The sequence below is a fragment of the Crocuta crocuta genome, unplaced genomic scaffold (genome assembly GCF_008692635.1).
Source record: "Crocuta crocuta isolate KB4526 unplaced genomic scaffold, BGI_CrCroc_1.0 scaffold222, whole genome shotgun sequence".
NCBI lineage: Eukaryota > Metazoa > Chordata > Mammalia > Carnivora > Hyaenidae > Crocuta > Crocuta crocuta.
The window spans coordinates 679,162-706,649 of record NW_027528806.1 but is presented as its reverse complement, the minus strand read 5'-3'; the positions used below and the strand labels follow the sequence as shown (position 1 = coordinate 706,649).

The window sequence follows — 27,488 nt, the reverse complement described above, 5'->3', positions numbered from 1 at the left end:
TAGTCGGTTAAGCGTCCGACTTTCGTTTAGGTCATGATCTTGCGGTTCATGGGTTCGAGCCCCGCATCGGGCTCTGTGCTGACTGCGAGCTCAGAGTCTGGAGCCTGTTTCAGAGTCTGTAACTCCCTCTCTCTCTGACCCTCCCCTGCTCACGCTGTCTCTCTCTCTCTCTCTCCTAGAAATAAATAAAACATTAAAAAAAATAGAATATATGCTTTAAACAAGGCAAGACTTCACTGTACTGTTTTAGAAGAGGAAGATCTTTTAAGCTATGTTTTTCTAATAAGAAAAAAACTTGCTTCGATCTATCCCCACGCCCTCAGGAGTCCGTCTATAATTAGAAACATTTCTCTGGGATTCAGAGTTCAGTGTTGATCAGGAGACAAAGCAAGGTGACTAAATGAGCATATTCATCTGATTGATGCAATTTTCCATACAGTTTAACCTGATATAAAATGGAATGAAGAGTAAGCAAGGCTATGAAGCCAAGAGTCCCCTTGTACATAACTAACATTTCTAAGTACCTGCTGTCAACAGTGCAACAGGTTAGAAGCCATAGGGAACTAAACCCTCATGTTTTTATAAATCGTGCCTTTTATAAAATCTTATAAAAGAGAAAGATAAATACACACTGAATTATAATACAGGGGAGACTGTGAACAGTACTATAGTAAATACGATCAGGTAAAATTGTGAACTGAAGTATAATGTTAAAGTATAATTCCTTAGTAGATTGAACTTTGAAAGCTCTTACAAAAGTCTTGGCCTTTAATTGTTCTCATTAGATTAATATTTAATTCTGCTTAGATTCTATGTAATAGCTACCAGCTTTGGCCTATTCAAAAATAATTACCCTTTCCTCCTACCCAAATAGAGAGGATCTGCTTCTCCCACCCCTGCCCTAAACCCTCACTTTTCCAATTCTGTGGCCTAATTCTGCCCAATGAGAAACAAGCAGAAGTCTGTGCAAATTCTAGAAAAGCTTTGCTTTCTTCCTTAAAAGAGACATATGTCAAAGTTCTAGACCCCAATGTAACTATATTTGGAGATAAGGACTTTAAGGAGGTAATTAAGGTTAATTGAGGTCATAGGGCTGGGGCCATAACCCATAGGACTGAAATCCTCGTAAGAAGAGGAAGAGACACCAGGAATGTGTGCACAGAGGAAAGGCCATGTGAAGACAGAGGGAGAAGATGGCCAAGTGCAGACCAAGAGGAGAGGTCTCACCAGAAGCCAAGTCTGCCATCACCTTGTTCTTGGACTTCTAGCCTTCAGACGTGTGAGAACATAATTTCTGTTGTTTAAGCACCCAGTCTGTGGTATTCTGTATGGCAGCCCAAGCAGATGACATGGGTGCCAAGGGCAATGAAGTTCAGGATACGTATGAGATGAACTGTAATCTCACCATCTCTTTCTTTTGGAGTCACCCACCTTGTTCATACGTCTATGTTCATCTACTTGATACTTTTGCTTTAATCAGTTTTGGGGTGGAGTCCTTGACCAAGTTAGAAGTTTTTGCCTGCAATTTAGAAGAGAGGGGGTCTTCTCCCCAGGAAAGGGGTGGAAAGTTTCCAAGCAGCTTTGATTTCCAAAGGGAGAAAAGGGGAAGGGAATTTCAGCAGGAGGAAGAGACTCAGAAGTTGGAACAGGAAGGGCAAGCTCCTTTGTTTGTTCCATTAATATTTATTTTGAGCAGGTATGATATGCCAGGCTGTATTGAAGGCGTGAGGGATGCAGTGAGTAAAACAGACCTGGCCTCTGCCCCTAGGAGCATGTTGGGAAATTGTTCAAAGCACAGAAAATGTGGAGGAAGTAATGGGAAGTAAAGATTGAAGAGTAGGATGGAAACAGATTATGGGGAGTCTTGAATCCTGCCTAGGAATTTGTTCTTTACCCAGTAGGCAGATGGGGAGCCACTCCAGATGACTGGATGGGAGAGTGCCCTGGTCATAGTTTTCTTTTAGGAGTATGAATCTGGAGGGTGTGTTTTGTTCAGTTGGAACAAGAAGAGATTAGAGGCTAGAGAGACAGTTAAGGAAAAAGTACTAATGCTCAGACAAGATGTAGTGGGAGCCTGAACCAAGGTAATTTGAAAATTATACCATATTTGCTGAGACCACCATACACTAATATCAACAGAAAACCTCAAGATATTTTCTCAGACTTACAGAAATACTACCATGTGTTAGCCTTTGAAAAGTTCCCCAAGTACCAAGTTCAGTCTTCTAAGATCCGAGGAAACAAAGCAGAGACTGTTTGGGCAAGACTAACACTGACATAAACTGGGCAGCTGGGAAAGGGTGGCCCCGTTGCCCAAAGTACTTTAGAGCAATAAAGCTCTCAACGTGTCAGGTTCAGGAGCCAAAGAGTCTCCCGAATTGTAATTATTTTTCAGCAAATTATGATCAAGCAGAAGGAATTATGGAGTTTACGTTAGGAGAATGCAGTTTGAATCTCTCTTGTGGGACCCTCTAGCTGCAGACAGGGTAGCCAGGGGCCACTGACAGATGGGCCACTCCTGCTCCTCCATCTTCCCTGAAGCAAGGAGGAGCTACTCTCTTGGCTGGGCAGCACCCTTTCTTCCAGAGTTCACCATTTAGACGTTTGCTCAAACATCAAATATTGAGCCCATGGCTTCCGTGCTCTTGGCTGTGGAAAATAAACGGAACAAAACTCAAGATCCTGCTTCTCATGAGACCTACCTGGCCACGAACGGAGACAGAACATTTCATGACAAACCATGAAATAAATATGCTGGCTGGGCCATAAGGACATCACCTAAGGTGGACTGATAGAGCTCTGCCCCCACTAGATATAAAAACACTCCCAGGCCAGGATCATGATGTAATCTTAGGGATGACCCCTCCACCTCCCAGTCCCAGAACAGGCCTGACCAGTGCTCTACTAATGGATTTGAACCTTGCTAGCTATGCTGTAAATGAATGATCCAACAGCAACCAAAGGAGACTGATGATAGCCCCAAGAATTGAAGAGAGCCCCCCATTGTCCTTCTGGCATGGCCTTTTTTCAAACCAGGAGGTTGAGGAAATGCCAACTCTTTATATATAATGAAGAAATCTCTAGGGCATGTCGAATTTTTTTCCATTTGCTTGGTTTGTTTCTATTTTTGTTTTAAGATGCAGTTGTTAGGACACTTGCCACAGAAATGCAGACTTCTGGGCCTCACCTCAAACCCTCTGAGTCAAAATAACTGGAAGAGAGGCCCAGCAAGCTGCATTTTTAACCAGCTCTGAGGTAATGCTGATGCTACCTTACTGATTTAAAACAAAAAACAAAAACAAACAAACACACCAAAAAGTAAAGTGCACAAGGCCCCTTTTCACTGCAGTTGTAAATGTCTCCACAAATGACTTTTCAGAAAGCTCTTATGTAAACTTCCTTTGCAAAAAACCATAGCCTGGTCACAAGCTGATTTGTTTAGAAAAATGCACTGAAAGAAAGAGCCCTCGTGATGGGAGCGGTCCATCAACAGATCCATTCATTCAGAAACTCTGACACGCATAGACACTGGATGGCTTCAGCAGAAGCGCCTCCCCGTCTGGGGAACTTAAGGAGAGACTTTCTGGAATATTCCCTACCTGTGAAGAGGGCATGGTAGTGGAGACCCCTCTCCTTATCCTCGTGGGAACAGACATCAAATAAGTAGGCTTTGATGGGCCCGTCAATGAAGTCAGCAGCAAAATCAAAGAGAACTACACCTATCATGGTGATGGTTATGGCCCAAATCAGCTTCCTCCTTGGATCAGCAATCAAAGCTAAAAAGGAAATAAACATACATCACCTAAATCTGGGTTTAGGATGATTTGCATTTTTTGTTTCCAACAAAATGTCCTGTCATCAAATTACCTTCCTTTGCTTTCATTTTGCTTTGCTTTTCCAAATAAACATAGCTTCGCCATTTTTTCAGGTTTTAAAAATGATACAAGTGAGTGCCAGAAAGGGTAGATCTATAGAGATAGGAAGTAGATTGAGGCGTTGCTTATGCATGGTGGGCAAGGAGGGAATGCTAATGGTTACTAGGTTTCTTTTGGGGGTGATGAAAATGTGGTGCAATTAGATAGTGGTGATGGGGATATACAAAAAGCACCAAGTTATATCGTAACTCTTTTTAAAAAGTCGTGTAAAAAATTATACACACTTATTGTAAACCATTTCAGTGATGTAGAAAAGCTGGGGGAAACGCTTCGTCTCAGCCCCTACTGATGGTCATCCTTCAGATATCCCCGTATGCACTTGCAGACATACAGAGAAAGGTGTATACCTGTGCTCTAGTGCGGTACTTCTCAAGCTTTAGCATCCTTAATTATCACTTGGACAACTTGTTAACCAGAGGGGTACCTGGGTGGCTCAGTCAGCTAAATGACTGACTTTGGCTCAGGCCATGATCTTGGTCTGTGAGTTCAAGCCCTGCATTGGGCTCTGGGCTGACAGCTCAGAACCTGGAGCCTGCTTTGGATTCTGTGTCTCCCTCTCTCTGTGCCTGTCCCCTGCTCACATTCTGCCTCTCTTTCCCTCTCAATAATAAACATTAAAATTGTTTTTAATTAAAAAAAAAGAAAAAGCAGATTATCGGGCTCTGTCTCCCATGATTCTCCAGTAGGTCTGAGATGAGGCTGGGCATTTGCATGTCTAACAGCTCCAGAGACCCTGTGCCTTGGGTCTGAGGACTGTGTTTTGAGAAGCACTAATGGGATCGTGTTGAACATGTTAATCTATAACCAACTCTCCTCGTATCTTTGCATTTTACTTAATGGAGAGCAACTGCACAATTTCTAACTGCCAAATAATATTCACTCTGCGGACATGCCAGAATTCATTCACCCTATCTCCTATTAGAGAAAAAAAATGCTCCCTTGCTTTCAGTTTCACTTAAGAATAATGTGTAACATATGCACATTTTTAAAAAATTACAGTATAAAAACAAGTGGAAAATAAGCCTATATTCCACCTTTTACATCCAAAGTCCTTTAGTGCTCCTCCCTAAGGGAAACCATACTTACCAGGGTTTTTTGTAAATATTTTGCAGAAATAACCAAATTTGTGTATTTATGCCCTCTTTTAAACATATACAAATGATGGGCACCTGGGCAGCTCAGTCGGTTAAGTGTCTGACTTCAGCTCAGGTAACAATCTCATGGCTCGTGGGTTCAAGTCCTGCATCAGGCTCTGGGCTGACAGTTCAGAGCCTGGAGCCTGCTTCAGATTCTGTGTCCCTCTTTCCCTGTTCCTTCCCTGCTCACATTCTGTCTCTCTCTCTCTCTCTCAAAAAGAAATAAACATTTAAAAAATAATTTAAAAATACATACAAATGGTAACTGATTATCCTGCCTCATTATAATCCATTCTGCTAGCCTGAGAGTTAATGGTCAAAAATGTGTATTATTTTTAATGATTCTTTTTTCGATGAAACTTTTTATGTACTACCACCAATTACTGATTAATTGGTGGCTGATTAACGGCAAGAAAAAGTGCTCACCATCAGGGTTTTTTTGGTCCAGAACTTGCAGGGCAAAACTGTCCCCTGAGCTTCTACATAAAGCTATGAAGCATTAGCTTTTATGTACACATATAGGTAATTTATTATAAGTATTTATGAAATTATTTGGCAAATGGTTAATTTCACCAAGTACTAACTAAAGCCTAAGTTCAAACAACATTGCAATTAATACATATGGAAAAATATTTCATTTGATAAAACAGATAAAAATTATTCCTACTTTGCAATCCTCACAACAATAAAACAACAGCAGCCCTGGATCCTGATGTTTCTAACAATGAAGGCTCCCCAACTACAGACTCTGGATCTTTCCAAGGTGGAAGTTTATTTTAACCTGGGAGAGCGAATCAATTTCCAACTAAGTGTCCCGTAAAGAAATCCGCATTCTACTCCTATTGAGTTGCCTAACGGGCCCCTTTCCCCCGCCTGCCCGCCTTTGCCGTCCACTCACCTGATACAACAGTGTCCCCGTTGAGGTACAGAGCCATGCCCAGGAGCATCATGACGCCCAGGGTGAGGATGTAAGGTCGCCGCCGGCCCCACCTGGCCCGGCAGTGGTCGCTGGCTGATCCCACCACGGGTTGCAGCAGAAACCCCAGGACGGGGCTGAGGAGCCACACCATGCTGTACAGACTCCGGGGCAGCCCCACGCTGAGCAGGACCGGGGTCACGTAGGCCGCCTCCACTGCGTAGCAAAACTCCCGGCCAAGCATGGCCATGCTGTGCATGATGAGATTGCCCGTGGGTCTTTTGCGTGGCTCCCCGGGGTCAAAGGGCTCATCCTCAGCTAGGGACTTACAGGTGTGACTGTCCAGCTGCCCCAGGTTGCCGCCCATGGCCACAGGGTGAGGACCCGGCCTGCAAGCTGGCCACCCTCTGTGCAGCCCTCGGGTTTCGGCCCCAAGCTGGATTTGACTTGGAGCCTGACTGAGCAGCCCGCAGAGATGGCCGAGCTGGGGGAGGGGCTCAAATTCTTCTATGCTTCTAAGATCACAAGTTATGATGAGGAGGAAGGGGGTGGGGTCAGAAAAGCTTGAGGGAGATTAGCCGCTGCGAGCCCTCTGGCTCCTTAGTATGTTTGTCTAAAGTAATCTTTCTCTGTTCTTTCTGTTCTCTCTCTCCCTCTGTTTCTGTCACACACACATATACACACACACTATTACACACAATCGCATACACAGCTTTGAGATAATAAAACTGTATTATGCAGGTCTTAAGTCCAAATATGAATACGTTAATATTTTCTAAACTTTCTCTAGATATAAATATTCTGTATTTTCCTGAACATGTTTCTATCCACACACACACCTCAGGAATCCGCTAACTAGACTTACAGTCAGGGGAGACTGAGCCCTTTCTCTAACCTCTAGCCTGTCTCAGCACTGTGATATTTTCCTTCATTGCATTTAACACATTTTATAACTAGATAGTTCTGTGTTTATTCTATTTCTTCTGTTAGTCTTTGGTCCCTTTAAGAGCAGTGATCAGGTCCATTTCCATCATTGTGGTGTCCCCAGATTTGGTATGATACCCAGCACCTACTAGGTGCTCAATAAATATTTGCTAAAGGAATTACTGAGTGAATAAAGTGCATACACTACATTTTGTAGTGCCAGTCAACCACCTGTTTGCTCAGGTCCATTCCCTGCTCCTCCTCACATGCTCTGTACCATGAGTGTGGGAGCCCGACAGTGACCACAAGAAAGCGTGGTTAGGGACGCGGGGATGTGCCTGCACACGGGGCTCCCTGCCTGGGCAAAGCATGCCTGCAAACAGGATGCTCTGCCAGGAGGCCTGCACACAATATCCAAGTTTAATGGTCCGCTCGTAAACGAGGGAACATGCCCTCCTTAGAAGTAAGGAGAAGGCTGGAATTGTGAGCAGGCCTCTTAGTAAACATGTTGTGGTCACTTCCTCCCTTTGCTCCCCCCTGTCCTTGAAATGTGTTTGGCTACTGGCCCTTAATTGGTAAAGGAATGCATGTTGTAGATTTCAGTTTGTATCCAGTAACCGGGTATAAAATAAACCGCAAGAGGGGCTTGCGTAGAATTGTTCCTCCGGCCGGAGTTGTGTCTGTGTCTGTCTTTTGTGTGTGTCTTGTCCTTTGTGTCATTTCGTCCACAACAATGAGACTACATTTCCCAGGTTCCCTTGCTTCTAGGTAGATTTGGCCAATGAAAGGCATTGGGGGCAGGAGAGAAGATCATGGTATTTTCCTCCCTCTATTTCTCCTTCCTGAGCCATCTGTGATGGATAATGGCTGTATCTCCATGGTGGGTTTGGCTTCCACCAAGCAAACTTAGCTTTAGGATCCCAGTAACACTGCCTTTCCCATTGTCCCTCACCCATAGGAGTGGTCTTGGCTTCCCATTGCTGCTTATATCTGGGTTGCCTCACTGTCCCCTGGGATTCTCAGCATCCTTATGACCAGTGTATTTCTCTATATTAAATTTCCTGATTGACTGGCTGATTGATAGGTCACCCATCCCCCGACCCACCTCCTCTCTGGCAAGCACCAGTTTGTTCTCTGAATTTAAAAGTCTGGGTTTGTTGTTGTTTGTCTCCCTTTTACTTCGTTTCTTAAATTCCACATAGGAGTGAAATCATGGTATTTGTCTTTCTCTGACCTTTTCACTTGGGATTATACCCTATGGCTCCATCCATGTTGTCACAAATGGCAGGAGTTTATCTTTTATTTTTTTTTAATGCTTATTTTTGAAAGAGAAAGAGAGATCGCGTGCAAGTGGGGGAGGGGCAGAGAGCGAGGGGGACACAGAATCTGAAGCAGGCTCCAGGTTCTGAGCTGTCAGCACAGAGCCTGACGCAGGGGTTGAACTCATGAACCATGAGATCAAGACCTTAAGTCGGACGTTTAACCAACTGAGCTAACCAGGGTGCCCCAAAAGTTCATGTTTTCATTGATAATATCCCATTACACACACACACACACAAACATAGGTCTTCTTCATCCATCTTGACTGGGTTGCTTCCACATCTTGGCTATTATAAATAATGCTGTAGTAAACATAGGGATGCATATGTCTTTTCAAATTAGTGTTTTTGTTTTCTTTGTGTAAATACCAAGTGGTGGAATTACTGGATCATAAGGTAATTCTATTTTTAGTTTGAGGAATTTCCATCCCGTTTTCTTCAGTGGCTGCACTGAATGCACAGTTTGCATTCCCACCAACAGTGCACAAGGGTTCCTTTTTCTCCACATCCCCTCCAACACTTGTTACTTCCTGTGTTTCTGATTTTAGCCATTCTGACAGCCATAAGGTGACTATCTCATTGTGGTTTTAATTTGTATTTCCCTGGTGATGAGTGATATTGAGGATCTTGTCCTGTGTCTGTTGGCCATCTGTCTTCTTTGGAAAAAGGTCTATTCAGGTCCTCTGCCCACTTTTAATTGGATAACTTCTTTTTTAGGTGTTGAGTTGTATAAATTGTTTACATATTTTGGATAGTAACCTTTTATTGGATATATCATTTGCAAATATCTTCTCCTACTCAATTGGTTGTCCTGTGCACCAAGATGTCCCAGGGCACCGCAATGAACTCAAAGGGGTCCCTCGGGATATTTAAAGTTTGGAAGTTATTAAACAGAGTGAAACTCAACATCTGTCAGATACCACATGAACTACCAGTGAGGTAGTTCACCCTTTCAACATAAGATTGCACTACAATCTCTTCAATGATTACATATTTCTGTGAGGCTGGATTTCCTACAATCATGATAAAAAGCAAGTATTCTATGAAAACAGATGTGGAACAGAAAACGAGGGTAGTGGTGCCCAATATGATTCCAAGGCATGAGAAGCCTCACAGTGTCCAACACATATATGACCCATAAGTAAGAGTGTTAAAAATGAAATTAAAAAAAATGCTTTCTCTCAATTTATGTGTACTTTTTTTGAACAGCTAATTAGTTGTTAAGGCATAAATAATTAAGGTGTTGAGACCTAATTCTTTATAAATGGACTGGTTAGATATTTCTTTTGGCCTAGAGGTACCATGAAAAAGTTACTCAGACACAAAGGGAGATGTGAACTAAGAAGGCTTAAGACCATCTGAGCCCGGTATTCTCATCTGTACAAAGAAGTAACTTGCCTCAACTATCCCTGTGATTGTTTTTTTTTTTTTTTAATGTTTATTTATTTCTGAGAGTGAGAAAGAGCATGAGCAGGGGACGAGCAGAGAGAGAAAGAGAAGGAGGTGAAGGAGAGGGAGGGAGGGAGGGAGGAAGTAAGGGAGGGAGGGAGGAAGGGGGGGAGAGAGAGAGAGAGAGAGAGAGAGAGAGAGAGAGAATCCAAAGCAGGCTCCAGGCCCTAAGCTGTCGGCAGAGTCCAATGTGGGGCTTGAACCCACGAACCATGAGATCATGACCTGAGCCAAAGTCGGGCGCTTAACCGACTGAGCCACTCAGGCGCCCCCCACAGTGATTGTTGAAGAGAAATTGGGATAGTGTACTTAAAGTACATTTGTGGCTGCCTACCCAACATCCATTGTCCACTCTTCCATTGTCCACCAGGATGGGACCTGGATTGGATTGAGGAATCCACCCCTTCCTCACACGTCCATGTGCTTCCAGAAAGCTGAGTCCAGGGGAGCTCCAGAATAAGGCTGGTTTTCTCCAAGGACAACCCTACCTTCTCTGATAGACACTGGTGGAGGACTTAATTCCATCAAAGGAGACACAAGATACGATTTGCTGAGCGTTCCTGAGACCATCTCTCCTTCTGGATGTCCCTGTGTGTGGGTATGAGGTCCAGAACTTGTTACCAGGCTGAGGATAAAGTGAGTATATAGAGGATGGCAATTTGGCAGAGCCACGAGAATGCAGGGAAATAGAGTCTGGGTGACTGGTTTCAGGTGACCCTAAAACTCAACATCCTTCTGTATTCAAGGTATGCGAGTGAAAATGTTTCATGTTTTGGATATTGTTACTTGCAGTTGAAGGCATCCAAATGTGACATAGGTAAAAGTATTTTCAAATTATAAAGTGCAATGTAATTGTGACTGAAGCCTAAAATGTGCAAAAAGAGGCCTGGATGCAACCGGTCACCTTGTTCCATGTCACTTGATTCATCACCATACAGTGTGTAGCATCCCATCGCTTCCTACATTGTAGGATCAAAAGAAAGTGTAAATCAGTGTATACTGAACTACACATGCAAGAATAAAATTCCTATGTATTCACGAGTATAATTTGCCTTCCACTCGAATCTGCCATCTTCAACTGTCTGCTTCTCCTCCATCCTCCTTACAGCCTCCTATGTTCTTCTCACCTACTGCTTTGCCTATTTCTAAGTCTACAGTTTGTCAAAAGATAACCAAAGAGGAAGTGTAGCATTTTCTGCACAGGGTCTTAGATTCTTCAGAAGAAAAGTATCATTAACAAAATCTATTAGCCTTATTTACATACATGTATTCTTTAAAAACTATACACTACAAAAACGAATTTTTCATTCAAGCATTTGGTATAAAGTCAATCAATCACAGAAATCAATATTTTGAGCTAGCCCATCTGCTTATTTACAGATTTTTGCCAACTGACTTTTGTTCTTTCCCTCATCAACCCTTCAATAGATATTTTTTGAACACCTATTATGAGAGTAGCAAAAGGAAAAAGACTCTGTTCTTATCTATTAGGACTGTGCCACTCAAGGTGTGGTCTTTGAACCAGAAGCATTAAGATCACCTGGAAACTTGGCAAAAATGTAAATTCATGGGTCTTGCCCTTGACACACTGCATTAGAATCTCTAGGGTCGGGCCTAGGAATCTGTATTTTAACAGTGTCTCCAGACGGTTCTCTTGTGTGCTAGAGCAACTACTCTACGAGCTTATGACCTAGTGAAGAGTTATGTAAACTACACTAAAAGCAATGACTATCCTTGGAGATATGTACAAAGTGCAATGGAAACAGAGGAAGGACCCCTTAGAACAAACAATTACTGAGCACCTAGTCACAGGCATTGTCTTGGACACCACAGTGAGTGAGTGGTATTTGAACCCAATTGATATCTGACTCAAATTCCATAATCATTGTATAAAATTGCCATAGGGCTGAGAAACACCAGAAGTATCACAAAGAAGGCTGTTTGAGCCAAGTCTAAATTTGCTAAATCAACAAGCTGGAGCAAAAGAGGCTGAGAGTACTGTTAGTCCTGGAAAATGCTACAGAATATGGAAAGGAATGGAAGCAAGAGAGACCATCACACAATTAGAAACTTAAGGCACTCCAATAGAAAGTGCTGGGGAATAAAGGTGGTACTGGACAGGTAGGTAGATGTCTTATTATAAAAAAGGGTTAATATGCCAAATAAATGGGTTTATATTTGTTACATAGGAAAAAAAAAAGGGAGACCATTGAATTTTACATGAAGAAAAGACCAGTTTGATGTGGTAAAGATTACTCATAGAGTAACAGGTTTAAGAAAAAAAAAAAAGGCAGTGGTACTGGAGGTGAAAGTCAGGTAGACAAGTTGAGCAGTGGTCCAGGAAAGAGGTAATAGGGGTCTGAATAAAGGCAGCAATGGACGTTGGGAACGGGATGGGTATGGAGCTATGAAGGTGGACACTGACAGCACTTCACTATTGAGATTCACTTCTTAAATAAATATTTACAAAGTTTCCACTGTGGGCCACGCACTGATCCAGGAACTGAGGATTTCACAGTGAATAAAACCTACAAAGCCCTTCCTAAAGCTTCCATTCTAGTGTGCACTGGTTACGAAAGAGTTGGTTAAGAGGGCTGGGGTTAATCAATATAATGTCAGTAATAACACATGTGAATAAAAATGAAAGGGGAGAGGGGAAAGCAAGTGATAAAGTGGCTGCCACTTTAGGGCGGGGTCAGGAAAGGGTACTCCCTAAGGTGACATTTGGGCAGTGCCCTGAATGAAGTGAGGGGTAAGCCATGGGCCTACTGGGGGCAGAGGCAGATGTGATGGGAATGGAGGCCAGAGACCTGTAAGAAGAGGAAGAGTCTAGCAGGACTTTCTAACGGATGGACATTTCCTAAGAGACATGGCGGGTGATGCTAAGAGGCAGCCACACAGAGCCAGGCTCTAGGATGTAGTCTAGATGCACAGTGGGGGTTCTCTGAAGGAAACATCAAGAGCCTTTTCTAAAATTCTAATTCCAAGACACTGGCTGAAAGATTTTCTTACCACATTAAAAGGATCAGACTTTTCTATCCAAGGAGTTCATTTTGGTAAACAGAGCCAAAGCTATTTCAATGAGTCACAAATTGCTTTTTAAGTGCTATCTGAAGGACTTTCTTAAAAGCTTTTCAGAAACTTAAAAGCAGAAGTAAACTTTAGGGGAGGGGGAAAGGCTTTATTTAATACAAAGCATTATATTCATTCATTTAAAATACACTATTAAACTTTTAATATTAAAAATATAATCTATCAAGTGGATTGAGAAGCAGAAAAACTGCCACAATTTAGGCAGTAAACTAAAAACATTCCTAAATCATGAGTCGTGATGTTAACCATTTTTGGAATTCAATCATTACTGTGTACTAAGTCTTGTTTCTTGATTAGAATAGCTGATCTACTCTGATACCGTTTCTTCATGTTTCCATACATACAATTTTATGTATTATTCTATACTGAACACGCAGTATTCAACTCACTTGAGCTGTGAGGCCTGGAATTTAGAGATTAGCTCTTACCTTATTAATTTCAATAATTTTATCTGAGGTAAGCTGATTGATCTCTACCTGACTGAACCCAAACTCTTGAAGTACCTCTTCAGTATGTTCTCCTACGAAAGGATCCCTTTGGGAAGAAGGGAGAGCTGGGGTGTCTGACAGCAGAGGCGCAGGGCGGGGACTCACGCCCTGGTCCTTGTCACGGATAAATGAGCCCCGTTCTTTGTTATGATCATGCTGGGTAACCTCTTCAAAGGTCAGAACTGGAGTCACACACGCATCTGTGCCATCAAAGATCCGACACCACTCTTCTTTGGTCTTCTTTGCAAATACATCTGCAAATCTCTTCTTCATTTCTGGCCAATCACTCATGCTCATCTGATTAGGAAGCTCATCAGGCTTTAGCCCAAGTCCTGAGATAAAAACACAATTTCTTAAATTACTATGCTTTGGGTAGAGTGATTATAGTCAATAAAATAAGTTTTGACCTCACCCGAGTGTTGCAAATAGGATTTTCTACAAGGGTTTCTCAAATGGGTCAAGAGAAGAAATTCAAGCTCAACTTGAAGTTGGAGCCAACAGCTGGAAAGGGCAAAGGTAATCAATCGGGTAGCAGGACTTAAAACAGACTTCCCACTGCCCAGATTTTATTATTTACATTTCATCAAAAGTAGTCTATTTGTAAAGGTCTAGTTCCCAGAAATTGAGTTTTTCTCTGAGAAGGTTTTCAAAAAGAAAGTTCCTCAGGATATTACTATCTGTCGTACTGAATTCAAATAACCCCACATTTTATACGGTGTACCCAAACCCTACAAAGATAAAAGTTTGAAACAACTTTACACACAACTAGCCCAGTTGTTAGGGAAGAAATCTGAAGATAAATGATTAAATTCAAGACTGCAATTTTATGTGTACTATTCACCTCTGTTTATTCTAGACAAACAAAAGAGCTCTAGTCAAGCAATGATATTTGACCCATTACCCTCTTACAAAACTGCTGTGAACTAGGAACGAACGAGTTGTAAGGTCACCAAAGGCCCAACACAACAAACTGCTCCTACAACAAACAGGACAGAAAGTGATTCACAAGCCAAATCATGAGTGGGGTACACAGACTTCTGTGTCAGGCATGAAGGAGACCTCGAAAGGCCCATCGACACATGGTGGAGAGAAGATGAAAGTATCCAGCTGGGGAATTAACAGAAAGGATGGCTCATCAGGCCCCGGACCTCCTCTGTGCTTCCTTTATTAACTACAAGCACCTACCCCTGCAAATCCACCTGAACTCCAGAGCTGGTTATATCACACCCAAAAGGCTACTTTACTAGAGTTTGGTGTAAATGTCATTTTCTATTCCCATGTGGAAGAGGGGTTTTAAGTGTGGATCTTTGACTAGAATAATAACGAAAGGACCTTCTCATGCATGTGATTTTGCAGAAGTTCAGTCAAGTTAACCTCATAATGCTCACTTGGATCATCCTTTCCTTCTCTACCATGTAGAAGAGCAATGACTAATTGTAAGCTGCTTTGAAGAAGAAAATCCCTACAGAAGAAGGGAGACATGAATACTGCAGGCCCTTCTTAGGGTTTTGGGATATGTAAGATAATAAGAAGAACTCATAGTTCTGGATAGTTGTGAAAAGATAACTGTGGGGTAAACGAGTAAATTTTCCTCTGTAGCCATTGGTCGCATTCAAATACAAAGAAAAACATGCAGCCATAACCTCAGGTTTGTCACTATAATCCACCAAAAAAAAAAAGAAAGAAAGAAAGGTTCCTAAGGATGCCTTTTACTTTGCTTCTTTTTCCTGATTACCCCAAACTCTGTGATTGAAAAACAAATAAAATAACCAGTTAGCCAAAAAATAGTGACGTAGATCATAGTTACTGTTAGAAATGTCTTTGCATGCTTTTGAAACCATTTTCTTAAGTCAGAATCAGAATACTAAATAAAATTGGATCCAATATGTTCTCTCTGTGACAGACATTACATTTGAGATTAATGGTCTCACAGATTATAGCTTGTATACTGGAAAAATACTAGAAATCAAAAGACCCCAGCTCCTACCCCTAACTCTGACACCCCAGATTTTCCACTGTTTTATCATCCTTTCTCAGCCCATAGCTTCCCTTCCTGCCCATGACTCTGACCAAGGCCACAGGACTAACTACCAATTGTTTAGGATAGGCTGTTTCCTGTGCTCTTGACATTCCTGTATGGAACTCTAAAACCACTCCCCCACATAAATACAATTGTAGATTGCAGCTAGTTTTCATAGCATAATCAATTATTAAATTCCTGGTATTTTAAGTGAAACAGACTTTTAAGGACTGGCCTGCAGATTCAGACACTATTTAAAAGTTGGGGAAGTATGTTTTGATTTCCAAACAGCAATCTTATAAATACATGTAACACATACACATACATACAGTTACACAAAATACTTATTAAGTACATGCCATCAAGTTTACTTCTCTGTAACACAATATCAGGCACATATTAAACAAAAATTCATGTTGTAAGTATGCAATGATCCCACAATGGGGTAACAACATTTGTCAATAGGAAAGGGAGACGAAGAGGCACTGCATTATTTGACAAGAGTTGAAGCGACAGAATTTGAAGATATTACATCAGGTTACAGAGTAGATTTTTATTTTGAAAAAAACCCTTATTTTGAAAATAAAGTTCTCTCCAAAGAATCCCATCTGAATGAGAGTGATGATCCATCTTCAAAATCCAGTAAAATCAAATGGAAATCTTGAAAGGATTTGATGACATGTCCAAGTCAAATGCAGAAGAAAGCCAGCAGAAAGAGACAGCATGAGGAGCCAGAGAGCTTTTTCAGCTGGTTTACTGACCATCCTGATGCAGGTGCAGATGAGTTAGGAGAGGTCATAAAGACAGTATTTGATCAAATCCATTAAAGTACTACTTGGTTCCCAATATAGATGATGAAGGAGGGAAAGGAGAAGGAGGGGGAGGGGAGGAGAAGGAGGATTGGAAGATATGGATGAAGGAAGAAATGAGGATGGAGGTGATGAAGACGATGACGACGAGGGGGAGGAAGGAAAGGAGGAGGGAAGAAAGGAGGAATGTCTGAAAATTTCCCAAATTTGTTGAAAACTTAAAATTGCACATCCAAGAATCTCAAGGAACTCAAGCAAGATCAATTCAGAGATCCACACTTAGAACAAAAATGAGCTCAGTGAGGTTGCAGGAATTAAGACCAATATACAAAAACAACTATATACTATATATTTCTATACACTAAGAATGAACAATACCAAAATATCATTTACAATTGCATCAAAAATAATAAAATTATTCAGTATAAATTTAGCAAAATAAGTGCAGGTTTTGTGAACTGAAAATTACAAAGTATCACTGAAAGAAATTATAGACTTAAATAAATGGAAAGCATCATATGTTCATGGATATTAAGGCTTAAGATTGGTAAGATGGCAATACTCCCCAGATTGATGTACAGACTCAGCACAGCTGAGTCAAAATCCCAGGTCATGATCTCATGGTTCATGGGTCCAAGTCCCACAGCGGGCTGTGTGCTAACAGCTCAGAGCCTGGAGCCTGCTTCAGATTCTGTGTCTTCCTCTCTCTCTACCCTTCCCTGACTCGCGCTCTGTCTCTCTCAAAAATAATAAGTGTTAAAAACAATACATACGGAAATGGAACCCGAATAGCCAAACAATCTTGAAAAAGAACGAAACTGGAAGGCTCACACTTCCTAATTTCAAACTTACTACAAAGCTACAATGACCAACACAGTGTGGTACAGACATAAGGATAGACATGTACCTCAGTGGAATAGAACTGAGAGTCCAAAAATAAACCCTTACAATTATGGGCAACTGATTTTCAACAAGGATGCCAAAACCATTCAGTGGAGAAAGAATAGCCTTTTTGACAAATAGGGCTGGGAAAACTGGATAGCCATATGCAAAGCAATGAAGTTGGACCCTTACCTCACCCCATATACAAAAATTAATCATGATGTAACAGAGAGCTCAATGTGGATATTGGAACTATACAAATTTTAAAAGAAAACACTGGAGTGAGACCATAAAATTGGGAGTTCTCTGAGTAATTTCTATGCAATATTTACTAAAGGATAAGTAATTAAAATGTGCTAATAGAGCTTACATATGTTATTAGAACTCAATGGTAGCTGTAGCAATTGTTTAGAACTCAAACCAACAAATTTCTTTTCTTTTCTTTTGTTATTTATTTTTGAGAGAGAAAGAGACACAGCACAAGTGAGGGAGGGCCAGAGAGAGAGAGGAAGACACAGAATCTGAAGCTGGCTCTAGGCTCTGAGCTGTTAGCACAGAGCCTGCCAAGGCGTTCAAACTCACAAACCAGGAGATCATGACTTGAGACGAAGTCAGATGCTCAAACAACTGAGCCATCCAGGCTCTCCTAACAAATTACTTTAAAATGAGTATATTTTATCATTGTCATTTAGAATTGCCTCTGAATGATGATAACAAAAAGCTGACAGATGGGCATCTGGGTGGCTCAATCCGTTGAGCGTCCGACTCTTGATTTTGGCTTAGGTCATGATCTAGGGACATGGATGGAGCCCTGTGTTGGGCTCCGTGCTGATCATGGAGCCTGCTTATGATTCTCTTTCCCTCTCTCCCTCTGCCCCACTAATGCTCTTAAAAAAAAAAAGAAAAGAAAAAAAAACTGACTGAAGTTTAGTCAATTTTATCATTACGTTTAAATTCTATATAGACAATGCATAAATATACAAGGTTTATGTCAGGTACAAACTATACAAGCTATATCCCTGCTGCCTTCCAAGGCCCTGCACCACAGAGGTAAGAGTATTGACCCCACCATTCAGCCCCTAAAACAGCATTGTTCTGTCCTTATTTTTTAATTAATACCTTCCATTCTTAGTTTTAATTTTGGAACAGAAAAGCCTTTATGATCTATGTAAACCATTTTGTTGTATGTTTTACCAACTAAAGTTAAGGAAGTTAATATTGTTGATCATAAAATGTTTTCTGATGCTAGAAAAAAACAATGATTTCAGCTATATGCAAACAACTGTGAGTAGTATATTACATCTGAAAAGCTACCAAACATAACAATCAAACTCCAAACAAAGTTGAAAAGACAGATGCACCATGACCAGCTTGTCACACTACTTCACTGTATATTCTAAAACTTCTCAGATACTCAATTATCTGTAAAGTAAACTTTAAGTTCAAACATTTTACAAGAACAAATAATGTTAGTCCAATTATTTAATTAGGGAAGAAAAGATCACAAATTCTCCTAACTTGTAGCCACATGCAAATAAGACAAGAATCTGCAAGAAAGGTAAACTGTAAAAGCAGCAAGTGATAATAACATTATTCCAGCAAAATCTTATTCACCAAAGTCACTCTGTACTCTGGTATCCCACTGGGAGAACCAGCACCTCATTTCTCAGGATAAGATGTGGGCACACAAGGGCGACATTAATATCTGACACTACTGAGTATGAAATGTAATAAAAAGTGAACTCCCACAAAATGGATTCGTTTATAAAACTCTGAGCTATTTTATAGACTTGTGAAAGTACCTGTCAATTTAAACATAAAGGGAATGTCCCACAATATAATGATAGCTATAATAAGGTTAATCATAAAGTGGATATATAATAAAAGACATAATGAATTAAAAAGGCCCAAAAATACAGGTTAAGGAACACCCACAAGAAAAGGGAAGCGAGTCGGGGAGGCACATGAATTTACTTACCTTTGATCAGCAGCTTGTAGAACTTGGGTTCTATTGCACCAACAGCCATGAAACCCCCATCCGCCGTCCTGTAAGTTGTGTAGAAAGGTGCTCCACCATCTAGCATGTTCTGTCCTCGAGGCTGTTCCCACAGTCCTATTTGTAGAGATTTCCACAGAAAAGAACTGAGGTATGCTGTTCCTTCCACCTGTGGAACAGAAACGGAATACAGTATGAATCCATTATTTAAACTATAAAAACAGGATTCATTCCCACTTAGATTTTTTTTTAACATTTGTGTAACAATGTTTCTTAGAGCACAGGAAGACTGTATATAATCACACAACTTCCTGATATTTCAAGAAAGTGGGTTAGAACAGGTTTATGATACAGGATTTCTCCACTATTCGGTTCAGAAAATACTGTTCAGAAAAGACTTAAAAGGAACTACTTTTGTTCTTCCTTTCTAATAAAACTGCCAAATGTTGATCATTTTTTAAGCCAAGTGAGGGTACATGGAAGTTCATTATATATTCTCTCTATAATTATATACATTAAAAACTGTCAGGATAAAAGTTAAAAATAAAGCAAAGAGGTTTTGAAAAATCAATCTTCTGATCTCAATACCTATAAACATATACACATAAATACTATGAAACTATCACATTTTAAAGGTAAACCACATTACAGTTAAATTTAGCTTATTCTAGTTTGACTCCAAGCTCAAGAAAGCTTATTTGAATATTTAAACTTTAATTAGAAAGTTACAAAATAAACATAATATAAGCGGCAGATACACAGGTTTTCTGAGTCCAGACAAACTAGTTTGGGAATGCCAACTTCCCACTGAGTTCTGAAATAAGAGGAATGGATTCACATCCTCAGATGTAGCTGTCACAAGGCTGGATGCATGTGACTGTCCAAAGAAGACTACTTCCCTATCCTTATGGCTTTTTGATCCTAACGATTTTTGAACCCCAGGGAGAAGGCCATCAAGGCAGCCTCACGTCAAATAGTTGGAATTGGGAGGCCCATGGAAATTTTCATGGTTACTGGCTATATCTTTGGATACATCCCAACTTTCCCTTTTAACTTGAAATCTCATGCACACTCTCATGTCTCTGACATCTATACATACCAAATAGGATGTATAGATTTGTGTAAGTGGCCTAACAAGATGCTTTTTCTGAAAGAGGGTTACACAGATTTTAGAGTCCCCATATTTACTCGTATACATACACACACATACATATACAGAGACTGATATCCACATACAATGATAGATACACATACGCATATATATACGTATACACATACAATCTCTTTTATATACTAGATGTACTGATGTGTAAACTGAAAAAAGATGCACTAATAGAGCTATGGGTCTATCAGTTTGGCCCATTCAGGACACAAAGAGACTCAAATTTAATCCTATCTTTATTTGGGATCATAGAAGAATAGAGGACAGAGACATAACAGTTACAATTCTCACCTTCTCATGAGGCTACTCAGGTGTGTGGCTTCCCTTTTCCTTCACCCACATGTTGCTTAGCTGACAGGAATGAGAGATCTTTGATACAGAAAAACTGGAGCCTCGACTTCCCAACCCTTTACATTGTTCTCACCAACAATATGAACAGCTTATGTGCCAATGCACAGCCATCCCACCCCACGTCAAGTGCACTTCCCCAGATCAGGGGTAAACACAGCAAAAGAGATGCCAGGTTCCACAGTTTTCTGAACCTGACAGTTTCCAAGGAGACAGTACTACAAAGAGTCAACTCCAGAACATCACAGGGAGGCCTGATTCTGCTGCTAAAAACATTTGCAAACTACTGGCCTAAAAGAATAAGATATCAGCTCCCACTAATCAGCTTGTACAACTATTTGTATCACAGGGCTCCCAGAGATGAGAAAATAGTGAATACCATGCTTTACTGATCCATTAGGCCTTGAGTTATTAGCCAACACTCACACCACCCTAATGCAAACATGAACCCTGAATCAAGTTTGCATTTCCACATATACTAACACCCTACTATCATCATGTAATTCTGATTAGACACAGTCTGATGAAAGCAATTATCTTTTATTTATATTTGACTATATGTAATAAATTACACATCATTGATGACTTATTCAAATTATCAGTAAATAAGTATTTAATCTTAAATTCTCCTCAAAACTCCTAAGGTCTCAAGTTAGTTCTTAGCTCATTCCTTTTGGACCACTGTGACCATGCCCATAGAGGGTAGTGGTTGAAAGCATGTGTTCTGAGTTTTCACATTCATGAAAGTGTCAGTTGCCTAGGTGCAGCACTTCTGATCCCCTCCAGCCACCTGCTTTAGAAGGCAGTTAACTTCCGCAAGTCTGGAAGTCTTCAAACGCCAAAAGAGAGTAAGCGTACCTCCTTCAGAGAGCTATGTGGACCAGACGGAAGACCTATCTAAAGCCCCTCACCTGTGCTGGGCATACAGTAAGTGTTAAGTTGGTGCTGCTGCTGGGACTGGGCCAGGAGCTGGACATAGAAAGACCAATCACAGGTGCGCCTGGGTGACTCAGTGGGTTAAGCGTCCAACTTTCACTCAGGTGCTGATCTCAGTCTGTGAGCCCTGAACTGGACTCTCTGCTGTCAGCACAGAGCCTGCTTTGGATCCTCTGTCTCCCTCTCTGCACCCCCACCCCACTCATACATGCGCATGCGCACAAAGTTTCTCTCTCTCTCAACAATAAATATTAAAAAAAAAAAAAAAAGATCAATCACACACTTCAAAGATGGACACAAAGGACAATGAGAATGTATCCTGATAAGAGAATCAGAAGGTGAAGAAATAGTACAGGGTTTAGCCTGTGAGGAGAAGGAAGTATAAGCCAAGGCCCCAAGATGAGGGGCTTGAAATAGCTTTCAAGCTGGCAACAGGTCACCAATGACGAATCCAATTTACAGTGTTCAGATCTAAACTGTTGAGGGGGTACTCGGGTGGCTCAGTCAGTTGAGCCTCCCACTCTTGGTTTCAGTTCAGGTCATGATCAGTTCGTGAGTTCAAGCCCCATGTCAGGCTCTGCACTGACAGATGGAGGCTGCTTGGGAGTCCCCCCTTTCTCTGCTTCTCCCCTGCTCGCTTTCTCTCTCTCAATAAATAAACTTAAAAAATATTAAAAAATAAAGTTTTGAGTTCTCTACTGATACCTGGCCCTCTGACCAGTCTTTTTGTGTTTGTTTGTTTTGTTCTGTTTTGTTTTAGCACTTTCTTTACCTTTCATTTTCATGGAAACACTCCACAGTTCTCCACTTGGCTCCCCTTGTGCCCTTGCCTCTCTCCTCTTCTGCCCACTCTTCAAAGATGGTGTTCCGTCCCCTTCCCTAGAGGACCACACAGTCTCATGTGGCTTCCAAATGACAATAAAACCTGTTTGTAGTCTCAAATTTTGAGTGCTTATACTGTCTGGATATGTGAAAAAAAACTTCAAACTTGAAATGAGCCGAGCTGAATCCCTCTTATAATAACAATAAAGCTGAATCCCTCTTACAATAACAACACCACCACCAAATTCTTAGAGAGCACCTCCTCTATGCCAGGCATTGTTAACATACTGAACAATGGATCAATTCATTTAGTTCTCTAGCAACGTTATGAGGTAGGTACCATTACTGTCTCCATTTCACAAAGAAGAAGCTGAGAAACAGGGAGGTCAGGAACTTACCCAAGATCAGAGAACCAGTCAGTGGCAGAGCTGGGGTGAGGAAGTAGGTGGCAGAACCCCATGCTCTTAACCACTAACCCATGCTTCCTCTTCCATTGGCTGTCCTTCCCAAGGTGCCAGTGAGGCCATCCACCAGGCCATCCAAGCCAGAAACAGGGGAGCCACCCTGGACTCCTCCCTCCCCCCCTTACTGCCAAGGCATCACCAATCCTGGCAATTTTACATCTCAAATGTCCCTTAAATTCGGACCCCTTCCACCATCCATTAGCTTAGCACTTGCTCTTATCTCTCAACAATGACCCAATAACTCTCCCTCTGCCTCCAATCTTGGCTTCCTCAAATCCATCTTCATTCTCCCTCCAAAGATCTGTCTAAATGCAAATGTGTAGAATGCTGGATTGGGCTCTTATCAAATGGCTGTGAGAACTTGGGCAAATTTCTATGCTGCAGTTTCCTCATGCTTAAAAAAGTATTCCAAGTGGAACTGGTGTTTTGACGATTAGGAGAAATGGTTCAGGGAGAGTGCCTAGTGTAACACAAGGCGCCTACTCAGTGCAGGACAGTGAAATACCTGAAGCTTCATGAAGCTACAAAATGTAACAGGGAGGTCTACACTGGCCCAATTTTACTTTAGCACCCTTAAGAATCTTCTCTGTCTGCTAAGGGAGACTTCCTTTCTGAGCCCAGTTTTTAATGAAGATTGCTTGAAAACTGTATTCTGAGCACAAGAAATGGCAGGGGAAAATTGTTAAAACCAACAAAGGAATCAGAACTTTCATGAAAAGTTTAGAAAACTGATTCCACAAACAAGATAATCAATTAAAGGACATGAGGCTATTTAAAAAAATAAAAAGGATATCTTCATAATTTGGATTCAAACTCCACATCTCATTTACCTCTTATCTTGCTCACAAAACAATCTGAGGCAGCCGCCTATCATACTTGGAACAAACTGGTAGGCTCACCACCTCCCCTGATTAACACTTACCATGCTGGCATCAATGACCTGACCTTTGCCAGAGCGTGTGCGTTGATACAGAGCCATCAAGATGCCCAGTGTGCATATGAGGCTACCACCACCAAAGTCACCCAGGAGGTTCAGCGGTGCATACGGATTCTCACCACTTCTGCCGATCTTTGACAGAACACCTACATCATGTAAAGAAATCAGGGATCACTAACTGTAAATTTAATGTCGCTTTAAATAAATACATAAACATCTTAAGAGGAATAACCAATCATTCTAGTTGCTGACATGGTGAAAACCAGTACCTGATGTTTTTCCAAATCTAAACCTGGTTAGCATATTTATAAACAGGCTTTCCCCCCAACAAGGCTCCTTGTTTTGTTTTGTTTTGTCTCTAAAACTTTATTCCAACTAACACTTTCAGAATTTTACCGCTAAGTTTTTACTCACTGAGTTTTGAGAAAAAAAAATTATTGTTAGCAATTTAGTTTATGGCTTAATGACAGTATAATCCACTTCCAGTCTTATTAGAGATGTAAGAAAATAATCAAACACAAGAAAAAAGAAAAGTGATTCTATTTTAAAATAGATGGAAAAAACAATTCTACCCACACTCTTATCCTCAATCTTTAAATGTGTACTCACAGAAAATTTGAAACCTTTACTCAACAACACAGTTTCTTAGAATTCTGGGGACCAGGCCATTCTAATGTTCTCACAGGCAAAAATTCTAATAAAGTGACAATACGACCTGAAAACTACAGATACTCATAGAAGTCTAAAATGGTGACTCAGGCAATGATTCTCAATGGAGGTGGAAAGAAAGGGGAGTCCAGATCAAACTATTTCAGCATTTTCAAATCATAGAACCCCGTCCCTGTTACCCACCAAGGCTCTGACTTCCTGGCAGGGTCACACCTGAGAACTGTAGTGAGAAATGTAGTAAGTAAATGTTACTGGTGAGAGTATATGAGACCTCAAATGTGTTAGGATGGGGAAGAGGGTTGAGAATAAGTGTACTATGACAAACCGACCCTTTTTAAACAGCCATGCTCTCCTTATTGATTCTGATAGATATTTAAATTTTTGCCTTTAAAAGTTCTTTTTAGTTAGTGTCACTGTAAATCTCGACTGGGAACAAAGTAAAAAGTGTAGAGAAATTATTTTGTCATCAAACCTGACAAAGCCAAATAGTTGATGTCATGGCCTGCGACCCTGGAGAATCTTCCTGACTGGCCAAATCCACTCAACCTGGCATAGATGAGCTTTGGATTCTCCCTCTGCAGAATCTCCGGGCCTAGCTGGAGTTTTTCCATGACACCTTAAGAGAAAAGGAACAATGATTTTTTTTTTTTTTTTTTTAAGAGGGAGGAATTGAGGATAGGTACAATCCTGTCTAAAGTGGCACTCTTCCAAGTCATACTGATGATGTTTGTTGTGGGTTCAGCATGTTCCAATAATGAAGGACACAAAGAGTGAGGCCACCATTTCTGGAATGTGTGACTTTTGCCCCCAGAATCCTACTTCTTTCCAGCCCTACCTTAATTCCCTTCAGGCATATCTTAAGTTCCTGCAATCCCCATAGTGGATCATTCATTCCTTTAGTCAGTGCCTTAATAGTTCTCCAAATACTCTCTTCAGTAACTTATTAGAAATGGCTTGTTCTCCTGGAAGAGTTACCCTGGAGCTGAATTTGGCCAAAATTTTCACTTGTGAAAGCTTTTAGGGTCTTTTCATTTTCTGTGCCTACATCATCATCCACCACCTTCTATCTCACACTGTGCTTATGTGTGTATATATTCCCTCATCTTCCCCATCAGCTTAGAAGCTCCTCAGGCAGGATTCACACCTGATCCGTTTCCATGGGTCTCTAAAGTGCTTAGCATGGCACCTTCACAAAAGGCTCAGCAAAATATCCTTGGAAAGATTTGCTACAATAGCATCTAAGAGCTCTTATAAGTACAGTATTTATTGCACAAAATCCAGATAACTAGTATTTTTAATCACCTGGGATTAAAAATAATAAAGGCTATATAATAATTTTACAGTCTTTACCTTCCTAAAGCTACAGTAAATTACAGAAAACTCTAGTCCCTTACCTAAATAAACAGCAGCCACAATCCTCTCACCCGGCAGCTACATCTGTATTCACAGCTCCACTTTCCCTCTAATTGCAAGATCTTGGAGTCAACCATGCTGAGCCTCCATCTCTAAATGGGGCATTATTAAATTATGATATGATCCTAAGTATTAAATTATTATAATCTTTCAATCCGGCTGTGTGGATAAATGAGTTAACACATCAATATGCCTGGTGCCTCACAGACATTCAATTCATTCACCAAACGTTTACTGACTTTGTTATGTATCAGGCAAAGCTTTGGATTTGTACTTGAGCCTGACTGGCCTGGTAGCTGAGAATGGATGCAGTTGTGCTGGACCCAAACATCATCTTTAAAAAGGCTGTTAGGACAATGTGAAGGAAGCTACAGTAGCGAAGGAGGAAAAATGTCTGGATTCCTGATAACTGAAATCAAATGAAGTTAAGACTATTTGCAGTCACTGGGCACCTGGGTGGCTCAGTCGGTTAAGCTTCTGACTTCAGCTCAGGCCATGATTTCTTGGCTGGTAGGTTGGAGCCCTGGTGTGGGGCCCTGGTCTGGCTCCGTGCTAACAGCTCAGAGCCTGGAGCCTGCTTCAGATTCTGTGTCTCCCTCTCTCTCTGCTTCTCCCCCACTCACACTCTTTCTCTCTAAAAAATAAATAAACATTTAAAAATTTTTAACAACAACAAAAGAATACTTGGAACCATGGATGGGGTACAGGATTCAGATTCAGGCAATTGGGCAGGTATTGGTTCCATTTACCGAGAAATAATATAGGAGGAGACGCTATTTTCGGAGGTAAGATAATGTGCTTGTTTTGGGATTTATAGTAGTTGCAGTGACTGGGGGATAGCAAGTGGGGAGATGTGCAGGGTCTGTGTATTTCAGCGGTCTAAGGCCCTAAAAGACGGGGGTACAGTTATAGATTTGGCCATCATCTGCCTATAAAAGGTGAAAACAGTGGGAATGGAAAAAGTGACTCCAGGAAGCAGAGTAAACTGAGCTGAAGCTGGAGCTTGGGAACACCAGGGTTCACGGCAGAGAAGGCAGCCTGGGTCTGAGGAAGGCTTTAGAGGGTACACCAACCCCCAAAATGGTAGAAAAACGACTATGTACCTATATGCAATTTTCCAGGGAGCGAATCTTTGGCTTTCATTAGAGTCTTACAGGATTTGTGGCTCCCAAATAATTAAGAAACGTAAATACAAGTGATTAGAAACAATGAGGATCCTGGGAAGGGGCCGGAAATGCCTATGAGTACGTGGGCAACCCCAACCCCTGAGTTTCCAAGTATAGGTCATCTCAAGGGGTGAATGACCAACAACAGCAAACGAAACAGAAAAATCTAGAAAGGCAGGGACAGGAAAGGGTTCGTGTTGCAACAGGGCATACGTGTGGGCGGCGCAGCCTGTCATTCGGCCTGGTCCGGTCCCCGATGGGGAGCGCGGAGGCGCCAGGGGCTCACCGTGGCGGAAGGGCTCCAGCAACACGTCGACCTGGGAGCAGAGGCGCCGCAGCAGGGATGCCCCCTCCGGCCGCTTCAGGTCCACCGCCAGCGAGCGCTTGCCGCGGGCCAGTAAGCCCAAGTCCCCTCTGGCGCCGGGTCGGTCCACTCGCACCACCTGGGCCCCGAAGTCCGCCAGGACCATACCGCAGAAGGGGCCTGGCGCCAGGCCGGCCAGCTCCAACACCCGGACGCCCTGCAACGCCATTGGACCCGGCTCTCCAAGCGAGGGAGAAGCCTCACGAGCTTGGCCCTCCGGGAGAGCCTGGCCTCCAAGCG

General features: G+C 41.6%; 2 protein-coding genes and 1 pseudogene across 4 annotated transcripts in view; 1 reads left to right on the top strand and 2 right to left on the bottom strand.

Moving 5' to 3' along the window:
- SLC45A2 (solute carrier family 45 member 2) overlaps window positions 1-6,459 on the bottom strand; it is a 29,935-nt gene extending 23,476 nt beyond the window's left edge. The window contains exons 1-2 of one of the 2 annotated variants that reach the window (XM_077755821.1): window positions 5,970-6,459; window positions 3,600-3,776 (exon numbers count right to left, since the gene is read on the bottom strand). In XM_077755821.1, the coding sequence (XP_077611947.1) occupies window positions 3,600-3,776; window positions 5,970-6,354 (562 nt within the window). In that variant the 5' untranslated portion in view covers window positions 6,355-6,459. The remainder of the gene's footprint in view (window positions 1-3,599; window positions 3,777-5,969) is intronic. The other variant, XM_077755822.1, reaches the window with a different exon arrangement.
- Window positions 6,460-10,875: 4,416 nt separating this feature from the next.
- Window positions 10,876-27,488, bottom strand: AMACR (alpha-methylacyl-CoA racemase). 2 transcript variants are annotated; one of them, XM_077755819.1, is made up of 5 exons: window positions 27,171-27,488; window positions 24,778-24,921; window positions 23,622-23,782; window positions 18,950-19,136; window positions 10,876-13,592 (listed from the first exon to the last, which is right to left on the bottom strand). In XM_077755819.1, exons 1-5 carry the CDS (start codon window positions 27,415-27,417, stop codon window positions 13,183-13,185), a joined length of 1,149 nt encoding a protein of 382 aa, XP_077611945.1. In that variant the 5' UTR covers window positions 27,418-27,488; the 3' UTR covers window positions 10,876-13,182. The 2 variants fall into 2 exon arrangements, with proteins under 2 accessions (XP_077611945.1, XP_077611946.1); XM_077755820.1 differs by lacking the exon at window positions 24,778-24,921.
- On the top strand, window positions 13,713-16,303 carry LOC144224693 (protein SET-like; annotated as a pseudogene).

Coding starts and splice junctions, on each gene's coding strand:
- AMACR (XM_077755819.1), bottom strand. CDS start 27,417: ATGGCGTTGCAGGGCGTCCGGGTGTTGGAGCTGGCCGGCCTGGCGCCA. Junction 19,137..23,621: donor AGGTCATTGATGCCAGCATG/GTAAGTGTTAAT, acceptor TCTGTTCCACAG/GTGGAAGGAACAGCATACCT. Junction 13,593..18,949: donor CTACAAGCTGCTGATCAAAG/GTAAGTAAATTC, acceptor TTTTTATCTCAG/GACTTGGGCTAAAGCCTGAT.